The 19,864-nt window shown below is 43.9% G+C and overlaps 1 protein-coding gene across 1 annotated transcript in view; it reads left to right on the top strand.

Moving 5' to 3' along the window:
* PGAP6 (post-glycosylphosphatidylinositol attachment to proteins 6) overlaps positions 1-19,864 on the top strand; it is a 111,662-nt gene that overhangs the window by 53,167 nt on the left and 38,631 nt on the right. Inside the window, exons 4-5 of the mRNA XM_033915134.1 lie at positions 408-541; positions 4,805-5,073. Coding sequence (XP_033771025.1) covers positions 408-541; positions 4,805-5,073 — 403 coding nt within the window. The remainder of the gene's footprint in view (positions 1-407; positions 542-4,804; positions 5,074-19,864) is intronic.

Consider the following 19,864-nt stretch of genomic DNA (forward strand, 5'->3'; position numbering starts at 1 on the left):
AAGGGGTGGAAATTGCTTGGGCATGTCAGCATTTTATGTATATAGATCATAGGCTATTTACATGCTGAGATACTATATTTAGGCATGTGCACTTATACCTGCTATCTACAAAATGTTAGTGGGTGTGCCAAAATATAGGCGTGGACATGCTGACTTATGCTAGCATTCTATAATATCAATCTGGGCACCCAAATGCATTGTGCTGATCATGAATCTATAATGACATTTTGTCACCTAAATTGTGGCACCCTTTATAGAATTGCCCGCTTTGTGTAGCGTATACTCTGTCCCTTTTTAAGTGTGCGCTTATGTCTCTGTGTATCTCCTAGACTGATGGATGTAATTCTCTCTCAATTTCATATTCGTGTTGATTTGTATCGCCCACCCCCCTTCTTTTCTCACCTTAGGGCTTTTCCACATCCTGTCTCTACATATTCCAGCCAGACATGTTTGTGATGCGGCTTGTTAACATCCCTATCCTAGAAATGGATACTCCACTGCAGCAAACTGTTGTGTGGCCCACAAAACCTGCATACTTCCGGTAAGCAGACCCTTTGTGATCACTGCCACCTGCAGACAGACAAAACACAGAACTGAATGTATCTTTTCACCAGTTTTCTTTCCAAGCCAAATTTTGTTCCTGTTTTCATTAAATTTTCCAGGAGTTACTGTTACTACTACTTATCGTTTCTGTAGCACTTCTAGATGTATGCAGCGCTGTACATAATAATAAGAATAATACTAATAACTTTATTCTTATATACCACCACACCACAGTTCTAGGTGGTAGAGAATGACACGGGTGACTGTTACCCATGGCTAGCCGCAGGTAACCTGCCAAAATGGGAGAGAGAAAGGAAGTGGTTGCCACAGGTACAGGGAGAAGGCCATTCACCGCCCCTGGAGTGGTGAATGGCCTTATCTCCGCAGTGAAGGGAGGGAACGCGCACAGTCACTGATCGCGCTCCCTCCCTCCATACTGATAGCTGCCGCCGCCCGATTGCAGCCCAAACATCTCACTCCCTCCATCCCTTCTGATCGCTGCCGCCACCTGAGCCCGATTGCCGCAGCCGTCCTTCGCGGCAGGCAATTTCTCTAAAAGTGCTTCCGGAACCGGAAGTTGCATGAGAGATAACCTTTCTTACAGCAACACGTGATTTCAACGCTCCTGCTGCTGGTAGGAAGCACTTTTAGAGAAATTGCCTGCTGCGAAGTTAAGAAGCAGGGAGGGAGGAAAGGTGGGGTGGAGAAGAACAGACGCTGAAGGGAACTGGGGAAGGTGGGGTGGGGAGGAACAGATGCTGAAGGGACCTGGTGAAGGTGGGGTGGAGAGGAACAGACGCTGAAGGGAACTGGGGAAGGTGGGGTGGGGAGGAACAGATGCTGAAGGGACCTGGGGAAGGTGGGGTGGGGAGGAACAGATGCTGAAGGGAACTGGGGAAGGTGGGGTGGGGAGAAACAGACGCTGAAGGGAACTGGGGAAGGTGGGGTGGGGAGGAACAGATGCTGAAGGGAACTGGGGAGGGTGGGGAGGAACAGACGCTGAAGGGAACTGGGGAAGGTAGGGTGGGGAGGAACAGACACTAAAGGGAACTGGGGAAAAGAGAGATTTTAGATTATGGTGGGAGCGGAGGGAAGAAGAAGGGTGGCATACCAATTAGGGTGGGAGTGGAGGGAGAGATGGAAGGGAGAGGCACAGTAACAGAGCAAATGGAAAAGACAGAGAAGGCAGACATTGGATGGAAGGAAATGAATGAGGAGAAGATGAGGAAAGCAGAAACCAGACAACAAAGGTAGAAAAAAAAATTATATTTATTTTATTTTTTTTGCTTTAGGATAAAGTGGTATATTAGTTGTGTTGATAAAAATGTATAAATAAAGCCTTGCCAGCTGAACATCTCTTTCTCTAGTTCAGCAACCAGAACTTTGATTTATAAGGAAGGAATAAGCTAAATATTGCAGTACTGAGGCTTGTATGGATGCTGCGGGGAAGTAGTCATGGGGACGGGGTGGGGACAGTGGTTGCAGGGATGGGGACGGGGTGGTGACAGGGACAAATTTTTTCCCTGTGTCATTCTCTACTAGGCGGGTTGCAGCAAAAAGGACTGTACAATCAGTGACGTTACAATTGACATGAAAATATATCAAGGAAAAATCAGAATTACAAATTTACATGAGGTAAAATATCAGTTTACAAATTTACCAAATAAATCAATTTTCAGCAACTTCCTAAAATACAGATAAGACTGAGCCTGAGAAATAATGGTACACAACCAAGAATTCATTTTGCCTGCCTGAAATGCAAATAATTTGTCTAGAAATCTCATATAACGACAAGAATTTATAGCCGGGTAAGCAAACAAATGATTTCTTCGGGTGATCTTTTACGGTTTATACCATTCAAAACGGGAGGATAGGTAAACTGGAGCCAGACAGAATAAAGCCTTGAAACAAATGCAACCAAACTTGAACAATGTTCTTGCCTCAAATGGCAGCCAATGTAACTTGATAGAATGGACTAACATGATCGTATTTTTTCAGACCAAAGATCAAACAAACCGCTGTGTTCTAAATGATATTTAATCTTTTGAGAAGTTTTTTTTATGGGATCCCAGATAGAGTAGGTCTGAGAGGGGAACTCTTTTTGGTCAGGCAGGGCCAATTTGGGGTTCAGTTTCCGCTAAAACCGAGTGGTCAGTTTCAGTTGCTGATTTGATTGCGGTTGTACTCTAGGGCCCCTTGTGAATTGTTCTCTGAAGAACAGTATCCCAGTTCTCAAGCAGCCCATGTGCCTCTCTGGGAATTGTCCAGTACCTCTTTTTTGCCTATACTTGAGGAGAGGATCAGAGGCGGCTGGTTTCTAGTGTTTATGAGGTCACTAATGCTGTAAACTAATTTAGTAAATTCCTTTTTATTCTGTTGAACATTTGCTTTAACCCTTGTTTTTGTTGATTACCTTAGGGCTGGTATCATAGGTGGTATATTAAATATGATATTTACATAAATATACATTTTTCAACAGTTTCTGAGCAGATTATCACAGGTAACATAGACTTAGTCTTGTGCCTCTAGTACACATCAGGGGTCACATTTAATATTTTGTAACATTCGGAGGGCTAAATCAGGCACCGTTGTATTTTGCCATATGCTTTGTCAAATAGTGGCAAAATACAACAGTGTGTCCTTGTGACACTGGCAAGTCACTTAATCCCCCGTTGCCCCAGGTACATTAGAAAGAGTGTGAACGCACCCTGACAGACAGGGAAAATGCTTGAGTACCTGAATGTAAATAAATAAATCCCCTCCCAGCCAGTCATTCTCTAGGTATCACCGTAGACAATATGATGAAACCTTTTGCCCAATGTGTGGCGGCAGCTAAAAAAGCAAACAGGATGCTGGGAATTATTTAAAAAAGGTATGGTTAACAAGACTAAGAATGTTATAATGCCCCTGTATCGCTCCTTGGTGCGACCTCATCTGGAGTATTGCTTTCAATTCTTGTCTCCTTATCTCAAGAAAGATATAGTGGTGCTAGAAAAGGTTCAAAGAAGAGCGACCAAGATGGTAAAGGGGATGGAACTTCTCTCGTATGAGGAAAGACTAAAACGGTTAGGGCTCTTCAGCTTGGAAAAGAGATGGCTAAGGGGAGATATGATTGGGGTCTACAAAATCCTGAGTGGAGTAGAACAGGTTCAAGTGGATCGATTTTTCACTCTGTCAAAAATTACAAAGACTAGGGGATACTCAATGAAGTTGCAAGGAAATACTTTTAAAACCAATAGGAGGAATTTTTTTTTCACTCAGAGAATAGTTAAGCTCTGGAATGCATTGCCAGAGGATGTAATAAGAGCGGATAGCATAGCTGGTTTTAAGAAAGGATTGGACAGGTTCCTGGAGGAAAAGTCCATAGTCTGTTATTGAGAAAGACTTGAGGGAAGCCACTACTTGCCCTGGATTGGTAGCATGGAATATCACTACTCCTTGAGTTTTGGCCAGGTTCTAGTGATCTGGATTGGCCACCATAAGAACGGGCTATTGGGCTTGATGGACCATTGGTCTGACCCAGTAAGGCTATTCTTATGTTCTCTCTCTCTCTCTCTCTCTATCCAGTCTCTTTCCCCTAATCTAGCTTCAGTTGCAGAACAAACAATGGACTTCGTGCTTCCCCACCATGACTCAGCTCTCTGTAAGTCTGTCCTGCACAGTGCCGGAAGTTTAGCCTGGTCTCATGGTTTCAAGTCTCAAGAGACTTGAAGCTGCAAGAACCATCCAAACTTCCTGTACTGCTTGGCTCAGACTTTACAGAGAACTGAGTTATAACAGGGAAGCAGGACTCTAGTAATTCACGTGGTGCATATAGCAAATCTTCCGAGGGCCAGAAAAAAGCATATGGAGGGCTGGGTTCTGGCCTTAGGGCTTTAGGCTGGACAAGCCTTCTCTAGTGAGAAGCTGCGTGCCAGGTACATAGGGAAGTTTGTAGTATATAATGCATATTCTAAATGTAACACTTGGTTAATTGCATAATATAAGTTTGACTCCTAAGTATTTGTAGTGAGAACAATAGGGAGGATGAATGTGCATCACATGAGCTTTTGACATACCTACTGTATACAGAGTACAATTGCTGATATCTTTCATAGACACCAGAGTTCTGCTTCTTGATTGTCTTTACTGTGTTACACACAAATACTCATGAGGGTCAAGTGTAAATGTGTGTGTATGTGTGGCGCGGGAGGGGAGGAAGGGGAGCAGATCCTGATCACAGAATGAAGTCAAATGTTAGAAAATTATTTCTCCTCTGCAGAGTTTTTATCCCTGAATTCACCCTGGAGCTAAAGCTAGAGCTGGGAAGATGCGTAGCAAATAACACAGAGGCGGTGTGTCCCTTGCAAGTTACATTGGGCTCCGTCACACTGCCACAGAGCTACCAACACACAGTGAATTGCACAGGCAAGGCAAACTGCAGCGTGATCCTGACTTCCCCACCCTGGGATAGCTGGCTTAAGGTTACAGCCGAGAGCATCAGCAATAGAAACACAAGTGTCTCATATGAAGTGGTGGCCTCCCATACAGGTAAGCATGCTATGTCTTTGTTTGCAGTCCTTGCCTTCTCTCTCACTCTGTGAGATTCATTTCCTTCTGCACAAATCAATCCTAACTCTCTCTCTCACTCAGGATGCCAGTTGGCTCTAGAGCAGTGCATACCAGACTTTCAATGCTGCATCCTCATTTTAGTGGTCACAAACAAACACATAGATCCTAGACCTTTCTTGCTGACTCTGTTGCTGCTCCTATCCATCCTGCTGTGTTGGCTGTGAAGATGCCATACTTGCCTTTCTTTTGTGCAGGATTGTGCCATCCTAAATGGGGTTGCAACTCATTGTTTGGGTAGCTCTGCTTAGATTTTCTGCAGAGCCTAATCCAATTTAACCCCATTGTATGCATGGCCTTGTAACTGATTCCATAGTCCATTCCCTACCCAAAGCAAGAGTACAAAGTCATGCCTGCAGAGAGGTAAAACCAGAATTGGATTAATCTATTCTAAAAATCTGGAATCAGCTTTTAACTCCACTTTTTTTCTTTTTCTTATCAATTAGTTACACGCAAAGAATGAACTTTGAAAAGAAATTTAGAAAAATTACAATCAATCAAATTCACTGAATTAGAACAAACATGGTTCAACTTAATATATAGTCCACAATTGGGAGAACAAAATAAGAAAATAAAAATCCCTTCCAGGAAAAAGGGTAAATTCTAATATAATGATAAAGAAAAGAGCAGTTAACCTCAGCTAATTATTAACAGACATGAGTTATCCTGTAATTTCATAGGTAGCATCAGAAATCCCTTTTCCTTCTAAGAAAAAACACTTATTTTCTTGATAATTAATTAAACATTTACAGGGAAACCTCAATTGAAAGAAGGCTCACAAAGAAATAACTTTAGACTTGTATTGCAAAAATTCTTTCCTTCGACTTTGAGTCCATCTTGAAACATCCGGAAAAATATAAATTTTTCCACCCAAGTAGAAAATCTGTTTTAAATTAAAATATAGTTTCAAAATCATGCCTTTTCTTGAAGAAAAATTAAGGATACTATCAAAGTAGCATGACCCAGAGTTTCAATTACAGAAGATTCCAATACCTCCGAAATTCCTAACTGTGCTTGTTCTTCCTCTTCTTTCTTTTCCATCATAGTTCGTTTAAGGAAATAAAGTTTTTGTATCGGGGGGATATTAGACTCCGGAATTTTCAAAATGGAAGTCAAAAGATCTTTAAAGATCTCTCTTGAAGTCATATATTTAGGTATAGGAAAATTCAATAGCCTTAAATTCAAGCTCCTAGTTTGGTTTTCAAGATTATCCCAGGACAAGCAGGCAGCATATTCTTGACTGATGGGTGACGGCACCGACGGAGCCCCGGTACGGACAATTTTAGAGTGATTGCACTCTAAGAACTTGGAAAGTTCTAGTAGGCCGCACCGCGCACACATGAGTGCCTTCCCGCCCAACGGAGGCGCGCGGTCCCCAGTTTCTTAGTTTCCGCGGAGCTAAGAAGACGCGTTCTTTTCAACGGCCGTTGAAAAGTTCTTTTTTCGCCTTCCCGTTCGCGTACCTTTTGTATAGGAAGAGTTCTTCCTTCTTTTCTTTTATTTAAAAAAAAAAAAAGACTTTTTTTCGCCTGGGTTCGCCCCGGCGGGGCCTGTTGCCACCATCGAAGCCTCGGCTTTCGATTTGGCAAAGGCCGTCTTTACTTTCATGCCCCCTCAGCCAGGCTTCAAAAAGTACCAACGGTGTGCACGGCCCATTTCTTTGACCGACACGCACAACTGGTGTTTACAGTGTCTGGGTCCGGATCATAGGGCTTCCACCTGCACCCGTTGTGCCACTTTAAAGAAAAGAACGTTGAAAAATCGACAAATTCAGCAAAAATTACTTTTCGGTGCCGAGATGGCTGATTCTGCGGCATCGACACTGGCATCGGCTCCTTCGCAATCGGCACCCACTTCTTCGACACCGCGCTGGCGTCGCACCAGTCAGGTAAGCCGGCTAAGAAGCCTTCCCCGCTCGAGCGCCCTCCGGTCGCTGTGGCAGCGAGTCCAGTCCTGCCGACCACGAGGCGCCCGTGCAAACGCTCCACCCCCATAGAGGTGAGTGCATCGTCATCGGCCTCATCATCCTCTGGGCGTCGAGCGGCACCACAGGTACCGCAGAAAAAGAAAGCGGTACCGGTGCCTTCACTGGACGAGCGAATTGCAGCCGTCCTCCAGGTGCAGCTTAAAGAGCAGTTGCAGCAGCTCCTCCCTGCTCTCTTGACACCGAACCTTCCAGTCCCGGTCCGGTCTGAGCCACCGGTACCGACAGTGGGGCAGCCCCTATTGTCCGCTTCCACTTTATCGGTACCGGTCCATTCGGCTTCCTCGACTTCCATGCCGGTACTGGCACCGGAACCGAGGGCTCTCCATCAGGCTGTCCAAACTTCGGCACCATTACAGCCTCTAACTTCTCCCGGTACCACTTTTTTGAGATCAGGTAAGTCGGTACGTAAATCCCGACACCTTGAACCCTCGACACCGGATTCCCGAGATCGAAGTTTTCAAATCAGAGATCCTGATCTCTGGGGCGACTCCGAAGAGCCTCTTCTCTCTGAGGGTGAATGTTCATCTGGTGAAGAGGATCCTTCTGTTCAAGATCCATCCTCTAAACCGGACAATGCCTCCTTCACAACTTTTCTGAAGGAGATGTGCGAGTCTCTTTCTATTCCCTTGGAGGCTGAGTCCAAAAAATCCAAAGCATTCCTTGATGCATTGGACTTCGACCAGCCTCCAAGGAAATTTCTGAAGTTGCCCCTCCATGATATTTTAAGGGAGACTTTCTATAAAAATCTAGAAACTCCCTTGACTATCAAGTTTCAAGTTTAATGATTTTTTGATTAATCGCTTAATCATAATTCAAAGCGATGTACAATTTAAAATACAGGACTATTCCAGGGGCTCCTCGTAAATTAGACTCCTTATACAAAGTCATCCCCATACCTGGATTTGATAAACCCCAGCTCCCGCACGAGTCTTTATTGGTGGAATCTACTCTCAAAAAGTCTGCGGGAGCTAGTGTATATGTCTCGGTCCCTCCTGGCAGAGAAGGGAAGGCCATGGACAAATTTGGTAAGAGGTTATACCAAAATGCTATGTTGGCTAAACGATCTGGTAATTATGCCTTTCATTTCTCTTTTTATTTGAAGCACCTCATTCAGAATCTGGTTTCTTTTGAGAAATACCTACCTGACCGCAAGAGATCTGCTTTTTGTCATTGTTCTTCCTCCCTTCTCCAGCTTCGGAAGTTCATGGTACGTTCTATCTATGACACATTTGAACTTACCTCACGAGCCAACTTACCTCACGAGCCACCGCCATGTCTGTTGCCATGCGTCGTCTGGCTTGGCTGAGGGTGTCAGAGCTTGATGTCAATCATCAGGATCGCCTGGCTAATGCCCCATGCCTAGGGGATGAGCTTTTTGGTGAATCTCTGGACTCCACCACACAAAAGTTGTCCGCACATGAGACTCGATGGGACACTCTTCTCAAAACCAAGAAGAAGACTCCACCTGTCCGGCCTTTTCGGCAACAATCAGCCTATCAATGCCATTATGCAGCTAGACCCTTACCACAGGTTCCTCAGCAGCCTAGGCGTCGGCGTCAGCAACAGCGTCAACCTCTTCGGACGCAACAGCAGCAACAGGTGAAACCTCCTCCACAGCAGAAGTCCACGCAACCCTTTTGACTTCATTCTCCAGGACCTAGCCAGTGTTCTACCATCCGCCCATCTGCCTCAACCCATAGGAGGACGTCTTTCTCTGTACATCAGCCGTTGGGAGATCATCACCTCGGACCAGTGGGTCCTCAATATCATCCGCCATGGCTATTCTCTCAACTTTCAGACTCTTCCTGCCCAAAGTCTGCCAAGAGAGTCTGCTTTGAACACTCCTCAGTCCTCCCTCCTTCTTCAAGAGGTCCAATCCCTCCTTCTTCTGAACGCCATAGAGGAAGTTCCTCTCGATCAGAAGGGGCAGGGATTCTACTCCCGCTATTTTCTAGTCCCCAAAAAAACAGGAGATCTCAGACCCATATTAGATCTTCGCGATCTCAACAAATGCTTGGTCAAAGAAAAATTCAAAATGCTTTCTCTGGCCACTTTTTAACCTCTTCTCAATCAAGGCGACTGGCTATGCTCCCTCGATCTCAAAGAGGCATACACTCACATTCCGGTCAATCTGGCCTCAAGACAGTACCTCCGCTTCATGATCAATCACTGTCATTACCAGTACAAGGTGTTACCCTTCGGTCTTGCCTCCTCTCCCAGAGTGTTCACCAAATGTCTCATTGTGGTGGCCGCTTTTCTCCGCTCTCATCATCTTCAGCTCTTCCCTTACCTGGACGACTGGCTAATCAAAGCCGCTTCCTCTCAGGCAGTGCTCCTTGCCACCAACCAGACCATCCTTTTTCTCCAACTTCTGGGATTTGAGATCAATCTACCCAAATCCCATCTCATCCCTACTCAGAGACTTCAGTTCATAGGAGCGGTCCTGGACACAATCCTCATGAGATCGTTTCTGCCGTCCAACTGTCTTCAGACTCTTCAATATCTGTGTCAGCAGGTGCTTCCACAACGCTCCATTTCTGCCAAGCAAATGATGATACTTTTGGGCCACATGGCCTCGACAGTTCATGTCACCCCCTTCGCACGTCTTCACCTGCGCACTCCTCAATGGACCCTAGCTACCCAGTGGTCCCAAGCGACGGATCCTTGCTCACGACACATATTTGTGACATCATCTCTTCGTCAATCTCTACAATGGTGGTCGATATCTTACAATCTCTCCAGAGGTCTTCTGTTCCATCTACCTCCTCATCAACTAGTCATCACCACCGACGCCTCCCCTTATGCTTGGGGGGCTCACTTGAACGAGTTTCAAACTCAGGGCCTTTGGACGGCTCAGGAAAAGAAACATCACATCAATTTCCTGGAACTCCGGGCGATGTTTTATGCCCTCAAGGCTTTCCAACATCTTCTCTTTCCTCAGGTTCTACTACTTTGCACAGACAATCAAGTTGCAATGTACTACATCAACAAACAGGGTGGGACAGGCTCTCGCCTCTTATGTCAGGAGGCCCAAAAGATTTGGTCTCGGGCGACAGATCACCAATTATTCCTGAAGGCTGTCTACATTCAGGGAGAGCAGAATTCCTTAGCAGACAATCTCAGCAGAATTCTCCAGCCCCACGAATGGACTCTCGATCCTTTGACTCTCCAGTCCATTTTCGCTCAATGGGGCACTCCTCAGATAGACCTCTTTGCAGCTCCTCACAATCATCAGCTGCCCTACTTCTGCTCCAGACTCTACTCTCCTCACCGTATGGCAGCGGATGCATTTCTTCTGGATTGGTCCAATCTGTTCCTGTATGCTTTCCCTCCTCTGCCTCTCATGCTCCGGACTTTGTTCAAGCTCAAGAGGGAACAAGCCACCATGATTCTAATTGCTCCACGGTGGCCCAGGCAACATTGGTTCTCCCTTCTACGTCAACTCAGTTCCAGGGAGCCCATTCTTCTTCCACTGTTTCCTTCTCTGCTTACCCAGCATCTGCATCCCAACCTCCAGTCTCTGCACCTGTCAGCTTGGTATCTCTCGGGCTGACCTCAACTTATTCTCTTCTGTCTCAGCCCATTCGTTCTATTCTGGATGCTTCCAGGAAACCGGCCACTCTTCAATGCTACCAACAGAAGTGGACCCGATTTTCTTCCTGGTGTCTTCTGCATCATCATGATCCCACTTCGCTTGCAGTGGAGACCTTGTTAGATTATCTTCTTTCCTTATCTGACTCTGGTCTCAAGTCTACTTCCATCAGAGTCCACCAAAGTGCTATTGCTGCTTTTCATGAGCCAGTTTATGGCAAACTTCTCTCTGCTCATCCTTTGGTTTCCAGATTCATGCGGGGTCTTTTCAATGTGAAACCACCTTTTAAGCCCCCTCCTGTAGTCTGGGATCTCAATGTGGTTCTTTCCGCCTTAATGAAGCCTCCTTTTGAACCTTTGGCTACAGCTTCTTTCAAGTTTCTCACTTGGAAAGTGGTCTTCCTTATTGCTATCACCTCTGCCAGGAGGGTCAGTGAGTTGCATGCACTAGTTGCTGATCCACCTTTTACAGTCTTTCATCATGAGAAAGTGGTTCTGCGTACACATCCAAAGTTTCTCCCTAAGGTTGTCTCGGAATTTCATCTCAACCAATCGATTGTCCTGCCTGTTTTCTTCCCGAAACCTCATTCTCTTCCTGGAGAACAGGCTTTACATACTTTGGACTGTAAGCGGGCTTTAGCTTACTATTTAGAGCGTACTAAGCCTCACAGATCAACTCCCCAACTCTTTCTGTCCTTTGATCTGAATAAATTGGGACATCCAGTTTCTAAACGTACGTTGTCAAATTGGCTTGCAGCGTTCATTTCTTTTTGTTTTGCTTAGTCCGGATTGACACTGGAAGGTTCTGTCACGGCCCATAGAGTTCGAGCTATGGCAGCATCTGTAGCTTTCCTCCGTTCCACTCCTATTGAGGAAATCTGCAAGGCTGCTACTTGGTCCTCAGTTCATACTTTCACATCTCATTATTGTCTAGATGCTTTCTCCAGATGAGATGGACAATTCGGCCAGTCTGTTTTGCAACATTTATTTCCCTAATGGCCAACCTTCCCTCCATCCCTCTTTTTGTTAGCTTGGAGGTCACCCATCATTCAAGAATATGCTGCCTGCTTGTCCTGGGATAAAGCACAGTTACTTACCGTAACAGGTGTTATCCAGGGACAGCAGTCAGATATTCTTGCGTCCCACCCACCTCCCCGGTTGGCTTCTTAGCTGGCTTATCCTAACTGGGGACCGCGCGCCTCTGTCAGGCGGGAAGGCACTCGCGCATGCGCGGTGCGGCCTACTAGAACTTTCCAAGTTCTTAGAGTGCAATCACTCTAAAATTGTCCGTACCGGGGCTCCGTCAGTGCCGTCACCCTTCAGTCAAGAATATCTGCCTTCTGTCCCTGGTAACACCTGTTACGGTAAGTAACTGTGCTTTTTCAATTTTCCAAAGATAAAAAGTTTTATCTGTAACCTGTTGTTTATTAAAAGTTTTGACCTCAAGCATAGTTTGTTCAATCCCCCCAATTTTCTCATTTTGCTGTTGAATCTGAGTTTCAATTTGATTCATTTTTATTGGAAGGCCAAGTGTTAGTGATATAACGTTGGTACATACCAAATGCAGGTTTTCTATTGCTGTCCAAAGAGATTCAAGGCTTGAGAAGCGGCTTGAATTGGGTCAAATGAGACTGATCTTGTTCTGGCCGCTGAACTCCTTCGCAACTCATGTCTCCTCCTGACTCACCACCGTTCTCCTTCGGTGCTCCTCTCTCAATCGGCTCCAACAGGATTAAAGATGTTGAAGCTTCCGCCTCTGAAGCTGCTAGCTGCAACGGGTTCCCCCTCCCTTCCACTCCCAAGTTGCCCTCTAATTGGAGATTCATCACAGTCACGTTTCCAGGCAGGGGGAGGAGGGTCAGGTCCAGCTGGGCTCAGCGAGAATTCGCTGTCTAAGCTGAGCCTTTCCTGCGGCTCTGCAACAGAGAAGCCCGTCGCTGAGGGGACTGTAAATGAGGTAATTAAGTCTGACGCGGTGTAGATGTACTAGACAGGGGTGGAGAGGTGATCCTCTGCCTTCCCCTTCTTTTCGGCATTGAAGAAATACAGCCAACGTTGCAGGTAAGAATTTTTTTTTTTTTTTTTAGTTCAAAACTGTTTATTAAGTTTGCAAATTACAAGAAAGGAACAAAGGTGAATACAAAATTCAGGGTGCAGATCACATCTATAAACACTGATGAATTGCAAGTAAAAATAATGATACACTGGTATATTATCAACAAGTAGTAAGCACAGACATACTGCTCATGCCCAAGGTGTAAGACTAAAGAAGAGAGCTATTAGTGAATCAGGCAAGCAGATTTACAGAAGCATTGAAATGCAAGGGTTAGACATTACAATAAAGAAGGAGAGGCTGCCAAACAGCAAGGAATCTGGTCATAGAATTAGATCTCCCAGCATATACTTTTTCATATTTTCCCGTGAGGCAAAGAGCATTCCACCACATGTGGAAATCTATTTTAGTGAAATCCTTCCAGCAAAACAACACAGTCTGTATAGCTAGAGATAACATTATGGTGAGTAAAAGAGCCTTATCTGAATTCATAGGTACTGTAAGAGCTTGTGACATTATGATAAGAATGGGATAGGACAGAGTTTCTCTGAGATCTAATACGTCACAAATGCAAATCCACACTTTACTCCAATAATCCTGTATGAGTGGACATGAAAAAAGAAGGTGTTCTAGTGTGCCAGTAGATGTAGTTCAGGACCAGCATAAAGAGGACAAGGAGTGGTCTATTTTATGGGACAGCACAGGTGTCCATACTGCTCTGTGTAAGAGAAAGAATATGGATTGTAGAAGAGAGGCTGAGCGAATAGATTTGAAGAAGGTCAACCATAAGGCCATCCAATCTATGGCATCAGAGGGTAAGTTGAGGTCTTTGCACCATTTCACCTCCAATTCTAGGGGATCAGAGAAATAAGCCCTTTGCAGGAGATGATTGATACCACATAGATGCTTTGATATTTCCATTGGGCAAGGAACACAAAAAATGAAATAATCCGGGTTCAGCCGACTACAGACTAACACTATGTAAGGAGTGCTGTACACAATGCATCAGTTGGAGCCAACGAAAATATTGAGACCCAGCGAGGCCCCAAGTGGACGAAAGGTCTGAAAAGGACGACCAGGCTTCTTTCTTCCTGAGATCTTGCACTATCCATATGCCACATTTTTGCCATTCCTGCCATGAGACAGGAGACTCTGCTATCTTAAACCGACCATTATTCCATAAAGGTATCATGGTGGAGCCAGACCATCTAGATGAGAAGGTAGAATCTGCTCTATCCACCGCTTGTTTATAGGCTACCAAAACATGGTCTAGTTTGTCCAATTTAGAGAGAGTGATGCCAGCCAAGTATCTAATACGTCTTTCCCCATATAATGCACATTCAACTGAGAGCCAGACAGGGGAGTCGCAGGTGACAGAACGATGGTAACCCATTGTCCACTGTCTCAAGAAGAAGGCATGATGATAATGAAGAAAACAGGGAAAATTCACTCCTCCCAAGCTGCGAGGCACTTTCAATTTAGCAAGGGCTATACGGGGCTGTTTGTTTTTCCACAAGAATTTCGTAAGCAGTGAATCGGCTTGTTTGTAGAAGGTGAATGGAAGATGAAAGGGTAACATGGATAAGATGTAGTTTACCTTGGGAGCAATCATCATCTTGATTGTTTCAATCCTACCCCACCAAGTCAGGGATAATGAAAACCATTTAGCAATGGAGGACTTAATGATGCCCAAGACGTGTTCCACATTAAGGTGAATAGTTTCCTCAATACTCGGACCAAACAGCACTCCCAAGTATTTTATGGAGGTGGCTGACCATTTCACACCATGTGTGGTTATTTCAGTTTCTGCCGCCGGACAATTAATAGGCATCACCTCAGTTTTACTCATGTTGAGTTTGTATCCTGAAACATACGCATATAGCGCTATGTCTGAGAATAAATATGGAAAAGATGCAGGCATAGTATACAGTAAGATGTCATCTGCATACGCCAAAATTTTGACTTCCTGCTCAAGGTCTCGGAGTTTGAAACCGACTATACCGGGGTTGGCACGAATTTTCTGTATCAGTGGTTCCAACGCAAGGTTGAAAAGTAAGGGTGATAGGGGGCAGCCTTGCCTGGTGCCCCTGGTAGGATGGAATGCTTCTGATAAGGAACCATTAATAAGCGTTCTAGTGGTAGACATGGAGTAAAGTACCTTGATTTTATTGATGAAATCATCAGAGAAACCAAACCAGAGTAAGGTGTTGAAAAGAAAGGGCCATTCGATACGGTCGAAGGCTTTCTCTGCATCTAGCCCAACCGCAAGTAATTCATGCTTCTGGCTGTGCACTTGAGCTATGACATGAGAGAAGATTCATGTATTGTCACTAGAGGAAGACCAGTGATAAAACCACATTGAGTCGGAGATATGAGTGTGGTTATGACCGTCTGTAGACGGTTGGACAGTAGTTTTGCGTAGATTTTTGTATGAACATTTATTAAGGAAAGCGGTCTGTAATTGGCAAGTTGACATGGATCTTTGCCTGGTTTCGGCAACACAATAATGGTGGCTTCGGTGAAAGAGCCAGAGGCCTTACCAGTGGAGATGAGGTGTTCAAGGAATGGTAGGTAAAATGGAATCAGTACATCCTGAAATTCTTTATAAAACTCCACCGTCAGTCCATCAGGTCTGGGAGATTTCTTGAGGCCCATAGAATGTATAACCAATGATATCTCGGAAGGTGAAATCAGTTCATTGAGACGTTCATTATCCACCTCATCTAGGGAGGGGTGGGGGATATTGGCCAAGAATTCCGAAATCTGTTGTGGACAGCGAAAGTCAGCAGTGTACAGAGATTTGTAGAAAGCCATGAAAGCTTGGGAAATGGCCGTAGTTCCTGTAATTTCAACCCCTGAACCCAACTTGATAGAGGCAATGTTTGATTTTTCCACATTCCTTTTAAGTAGATTAGCCAGTAAATGACCACATTTATTATTTTCAGCAAAGTAAGATGTGGATTGTTGAAAAATCGCATGTGAAGCTTTGTTGCTCAAGATAGAGTTGTATCGGAAGCGAGTCCTATTCAGGCGAAGCAAAAGGTCAATGTCACAAGGGGTTTGTTGATGTTGAGATTCAAGACTTCTAATTTCATCTTCCAGTTTTTTTAAATCTTCTTTCAGTTGTTTATGTTTGTGAGCGGTATGGTTAATTATGACTCCTCTAATAAAGGCTTTAAAAGCATCCCAACAGCAAGTCCAAGATGTTTGTTCAGGAGTATTAAGCTGGAAGTATTCTTGTGTTCGAGACCTTATCAACTCGCAGAGCTGCTCATCTTGCAAGAGGGCATTAGTGAAACGCCATTGCCGATATGTCCGAGGTGAGATCATACTTTTAAGTTGGATAGTAATGGCCGCATGATCGGATATGGTGATTGGCAGGATAGTGGCATCAATGATGGAAGAGCACAAGGATTCACTTACAAGGAAGAAGTCGATCCTCGAGTACGATGAGTGAGGAGGGGAGAAGAAGGTAAAGGCCTCTGTGTCAGCGTGTAGATATCTCCATATATCCATTAGTTTGGTATCAGTGATGAGATCCTGTAAGGGAACCATGCTTTTGACTTTTTATATGTGCAATTTGATTTTCTGTCCTTATTAGGGCTTAAGACAGATTGAAGTCGCCAGCTACAATCAGATTAGCCGTGGTTTCTTCCAGAAGCGATTCTGTAACGGAGTGAAAGAAATCTGGGCGATCTAAATTCGGGCCATATAAATTAAACAGACAATATCTTTCACCTGCACTATGAATCGTGACTTTGACCCAACGGCCATTGAGGTCATTGGAGGAGAAATGATGGAGATATTACTGGTTTTCCTAATCAGAGTAATCACTCCATCTTTCCTATCTATGACAGGAGAATAATAGGGAGGTAAGGCCCACGGGAGATGAACCTTAGCTGAAGCAGAATCATCCAAATGGGACTCCTGTAACATTATGACATCAGGTTTGTGATTGTCAAGATATGTTAAAAATTTTTTTAGCTTAATTTTGTTGTTAAGACCCTTTGCATTTAAAGATATGATATTAAGAGACATGGCAAGAATAAAAAGAACATAGAAGTATGAGACGTTGTGCAAATTTATAAGGTAACCAGTAAGACAGGCTTGTATAGTGATACCAGGTGTAAAGCAGAAAACAGATTAGTATATGACCCAGGAAAATATATTGATCAAAGACCAGTGATGAACACCTTGAATTAACATGAGTGACAAAAAGGTCACATCCATATAACAACTTTGTGAGCGCAGCTGAGGGAGCCAGAATGGCAGAAAGATCCCAAAGCTCCCTCATCAGTAATCAAGATTCAACATACAAATACATTTAACAGCAGTTCGGAACGCGGACAAGAACCAACAGTGCTATAGAATCAATATAGATATGGTAAAGAGACTATAATAGTGAATGCAGATAAAGTATCCATCTACAGATACAGCAGCAGCTGAGAAACCTGGTGAACATGCAATCAAACCTGATTAATTGGGGTAGGAGAATGCATTTCAATAAATGAAGCCAGCTCGTCCGGATTGACAAAATCCTTAGTTGTATTATTCAGTGTCACTCTCATGCGAGCCGGATAGAGTATGCCAAATCTGGCATTTAGAGACTTTAGCTGCAATCTGTAGGAGAGGAGCATTTTGCGTCGGCGGGCGGTAGATTTACTCAGATCTGGGACAAACAAAATGGTGGAACCCTCGTGCTTGATCGGAGCCCTGATCTTAGCCCGCTGCATAATCTCCAAGACGTGTTGGTATCTGAGCAGCTTGAGAACCACAGGTCTGGGGCGATGGTCTCCGGCAGCAGAAGAGGAAGGTACCCTGTGGGCTGCTCAGTTTCAAATTCCCGGTGGAAGGTAAGGTCGAGGAGTTGGGAAATCAAAGCTTCAAGATTTTTAATGAGCTCGCCATCTCTACCATTCTCAGGGAGCCCCAGGATACGAATGTTACAGCGTCGGGACCTGTCATTGCTATCTTCCAGGTCCCGTTCCAATATAGCGATGCGAGTCGACTGCCTCCGAAGTTCAGCCACCTGCAGCGTGGTCGCATCCATCTTGTTTTCCAGCGTGCTCACACGTGTTTGTAGCTGAGCAAAATTCACTGACATTCTCGTTAATTTCTCATTGATTTCATCCGTGCATGCTTTCGTGTCGGCTGCGAGTTCCTTTAACTCTTGCAGCTCCGCCAAGATCTCGTGGCTTGAATCGCCGGCAGAAGGAGGGAGCGGCGTTTTCGATGGGGAGAGCGGTTCAGGCTTGTGCCACTTACCCACTTTTTTGTCCGACATCAGGGCGGAAAAGCAAGTTGATGAAGCCTGTAGCACTTTAGGAGGCTGTAGCCACGCTCCTCAGCAAGTTAGAAGAGGTTTGTAAATGAGCGAGGGATAGCGCGGGAGCTCAGGAGTCAAGCCGCCATCATGCTCGGGCTCAGCAGCGCCCCCCAATAATTTTAAGTCTCGCTGAAACAGGAGCTCACAAACGCGCGTTCTGCTCTGTCGCCATCTTAGTTCTCTCCACTTTTTTTTTTTTTCTTTTTGTGCAGACACTAATGTGGTCCTATTTTCCCTGATACAGCAGTTAGCAAAATGCTGGCCACCATGCAATAATAGACTACTTTTCATCATGATGTGAGTTACCATACAGCTCATTTAAAAAAATTGGGACATGTTAAACTGTAGTTTTTGGTGGGAACCCTTGTGCCAAACTTATACATTTGAACATATGAGTGCAATACAATTGGAACATTATAAGAAATTCAAGGAGGTTTGGGACCCATTGACAAAATTTTGTAAAGATTGAATATTAGTTTTAGCCCTTTGATTATACACGTCCAAGATTGGTGGGTGGGAGGGAGGGGGGATATGCCTTTAATTTATTATTTGATCACACTTTTGTTTGTCTTGATCATTGATGTTACTCTTGATGGTCTTTATGCTGTATGAAAGGGTGGGTGGGGGGGGAAGGAATATGTATTTATTATATCATTTGATGGAATTAAGTGCTGTTTATTTGTACATTGTTTTATAATATGTTGCACTTGATGTTAGTTTTTAAAATGAATAAAGATTTTTTAAAAAAAAATGTTTGTTTTTGCTCTTGAATGAGAATTTTTTTTTAAGCCTGTGAAGTAAATACCCTCTTGAGTAAGAGAATGGGTGTGTGCTCCTGATGGGGTTCTGAGGAATTTTTCCTTCTTCATTTATAGAGAAAAAATTGTTTAGAAGAAGTCTATATTTTGCATTTTTCCTTTCCTTTCTGTGAGATGTGAAGCTGTTTGTGTGATTTGACATTATAGATTCTTTGGGCTTCTTTTAATTTTGAATATCTAGTTAAGCCCTTTTTTTGGTTTTCTCAGATCACATCTGTCCCCTATCTGTCCCCATGTAAAAAGCAAAGAAATGTTTTATATTATTAGAAAATTTATTTTAAAACAATGCTGAATGACTGCTTAAAAAGACTGTCAAATTGTTTCAGGGTAAAATTTTATCATTTGCTGTTAAGGAAAATAATTTTGTGATATGTGATGTTTGTGGTCTAGAAAATCATGAGTAGGATGGAATAGATGAATAGGGGACAATTGTTTACCTTTTCAAATAGTACTAAGACTAGGGAACACTCCGTGTATAATTAAAATTGTGGATTTTGTTAGCAGAAAATGAGGTGAAATCAGTTAACAAAGCTGGGTTCAAAAACTGTTTAGACAAGTTCCTGGAAGCAAAATCATTAGTAGTCAGGTAGACTTGAAAAATCCACTATTTATCCCTGGGAATATGCAATAAGAAACAGATCTGCTCTTTGGTATACTGTTGGGTATTTATAACCTTGATTAGCTTTTGTTAGAAACAGGATATTGGGCTTGATGGCGCTTTGAGGGTGTGACATTAATTATTTTCTTTTACAATATGCTTGGAATAGGCTTGATTTCTTTTATAGCAACTTAAGAATTTCATAAGACAGGATGAAGACAAACTGCTTCATGGAATTCTCCGCTCTGGTTCTTCATTGTGGGATCAGGGTTGTATGCCCCCTTATTGGAAGAGGAACTGCTTTCCAATCTTTTCCCAATTTCTGTTTCTGGGTTGTTTT

The sequence above is a fragment of the Geotrypetes seraphini genome, chromosome 11 (genome assembly GCF_902459505.1).
Source record: "Geotrypetes seraphini chromosome 11, aGeoSer1.1, whole genome shotgun sequence".
Lineage (NCBI taxonomy): Eukaryota > Metazoa > Chordata > Amphibia > Gymnophiona > Dermophiidae > Geotrypetes > Geotrypetes seraphini.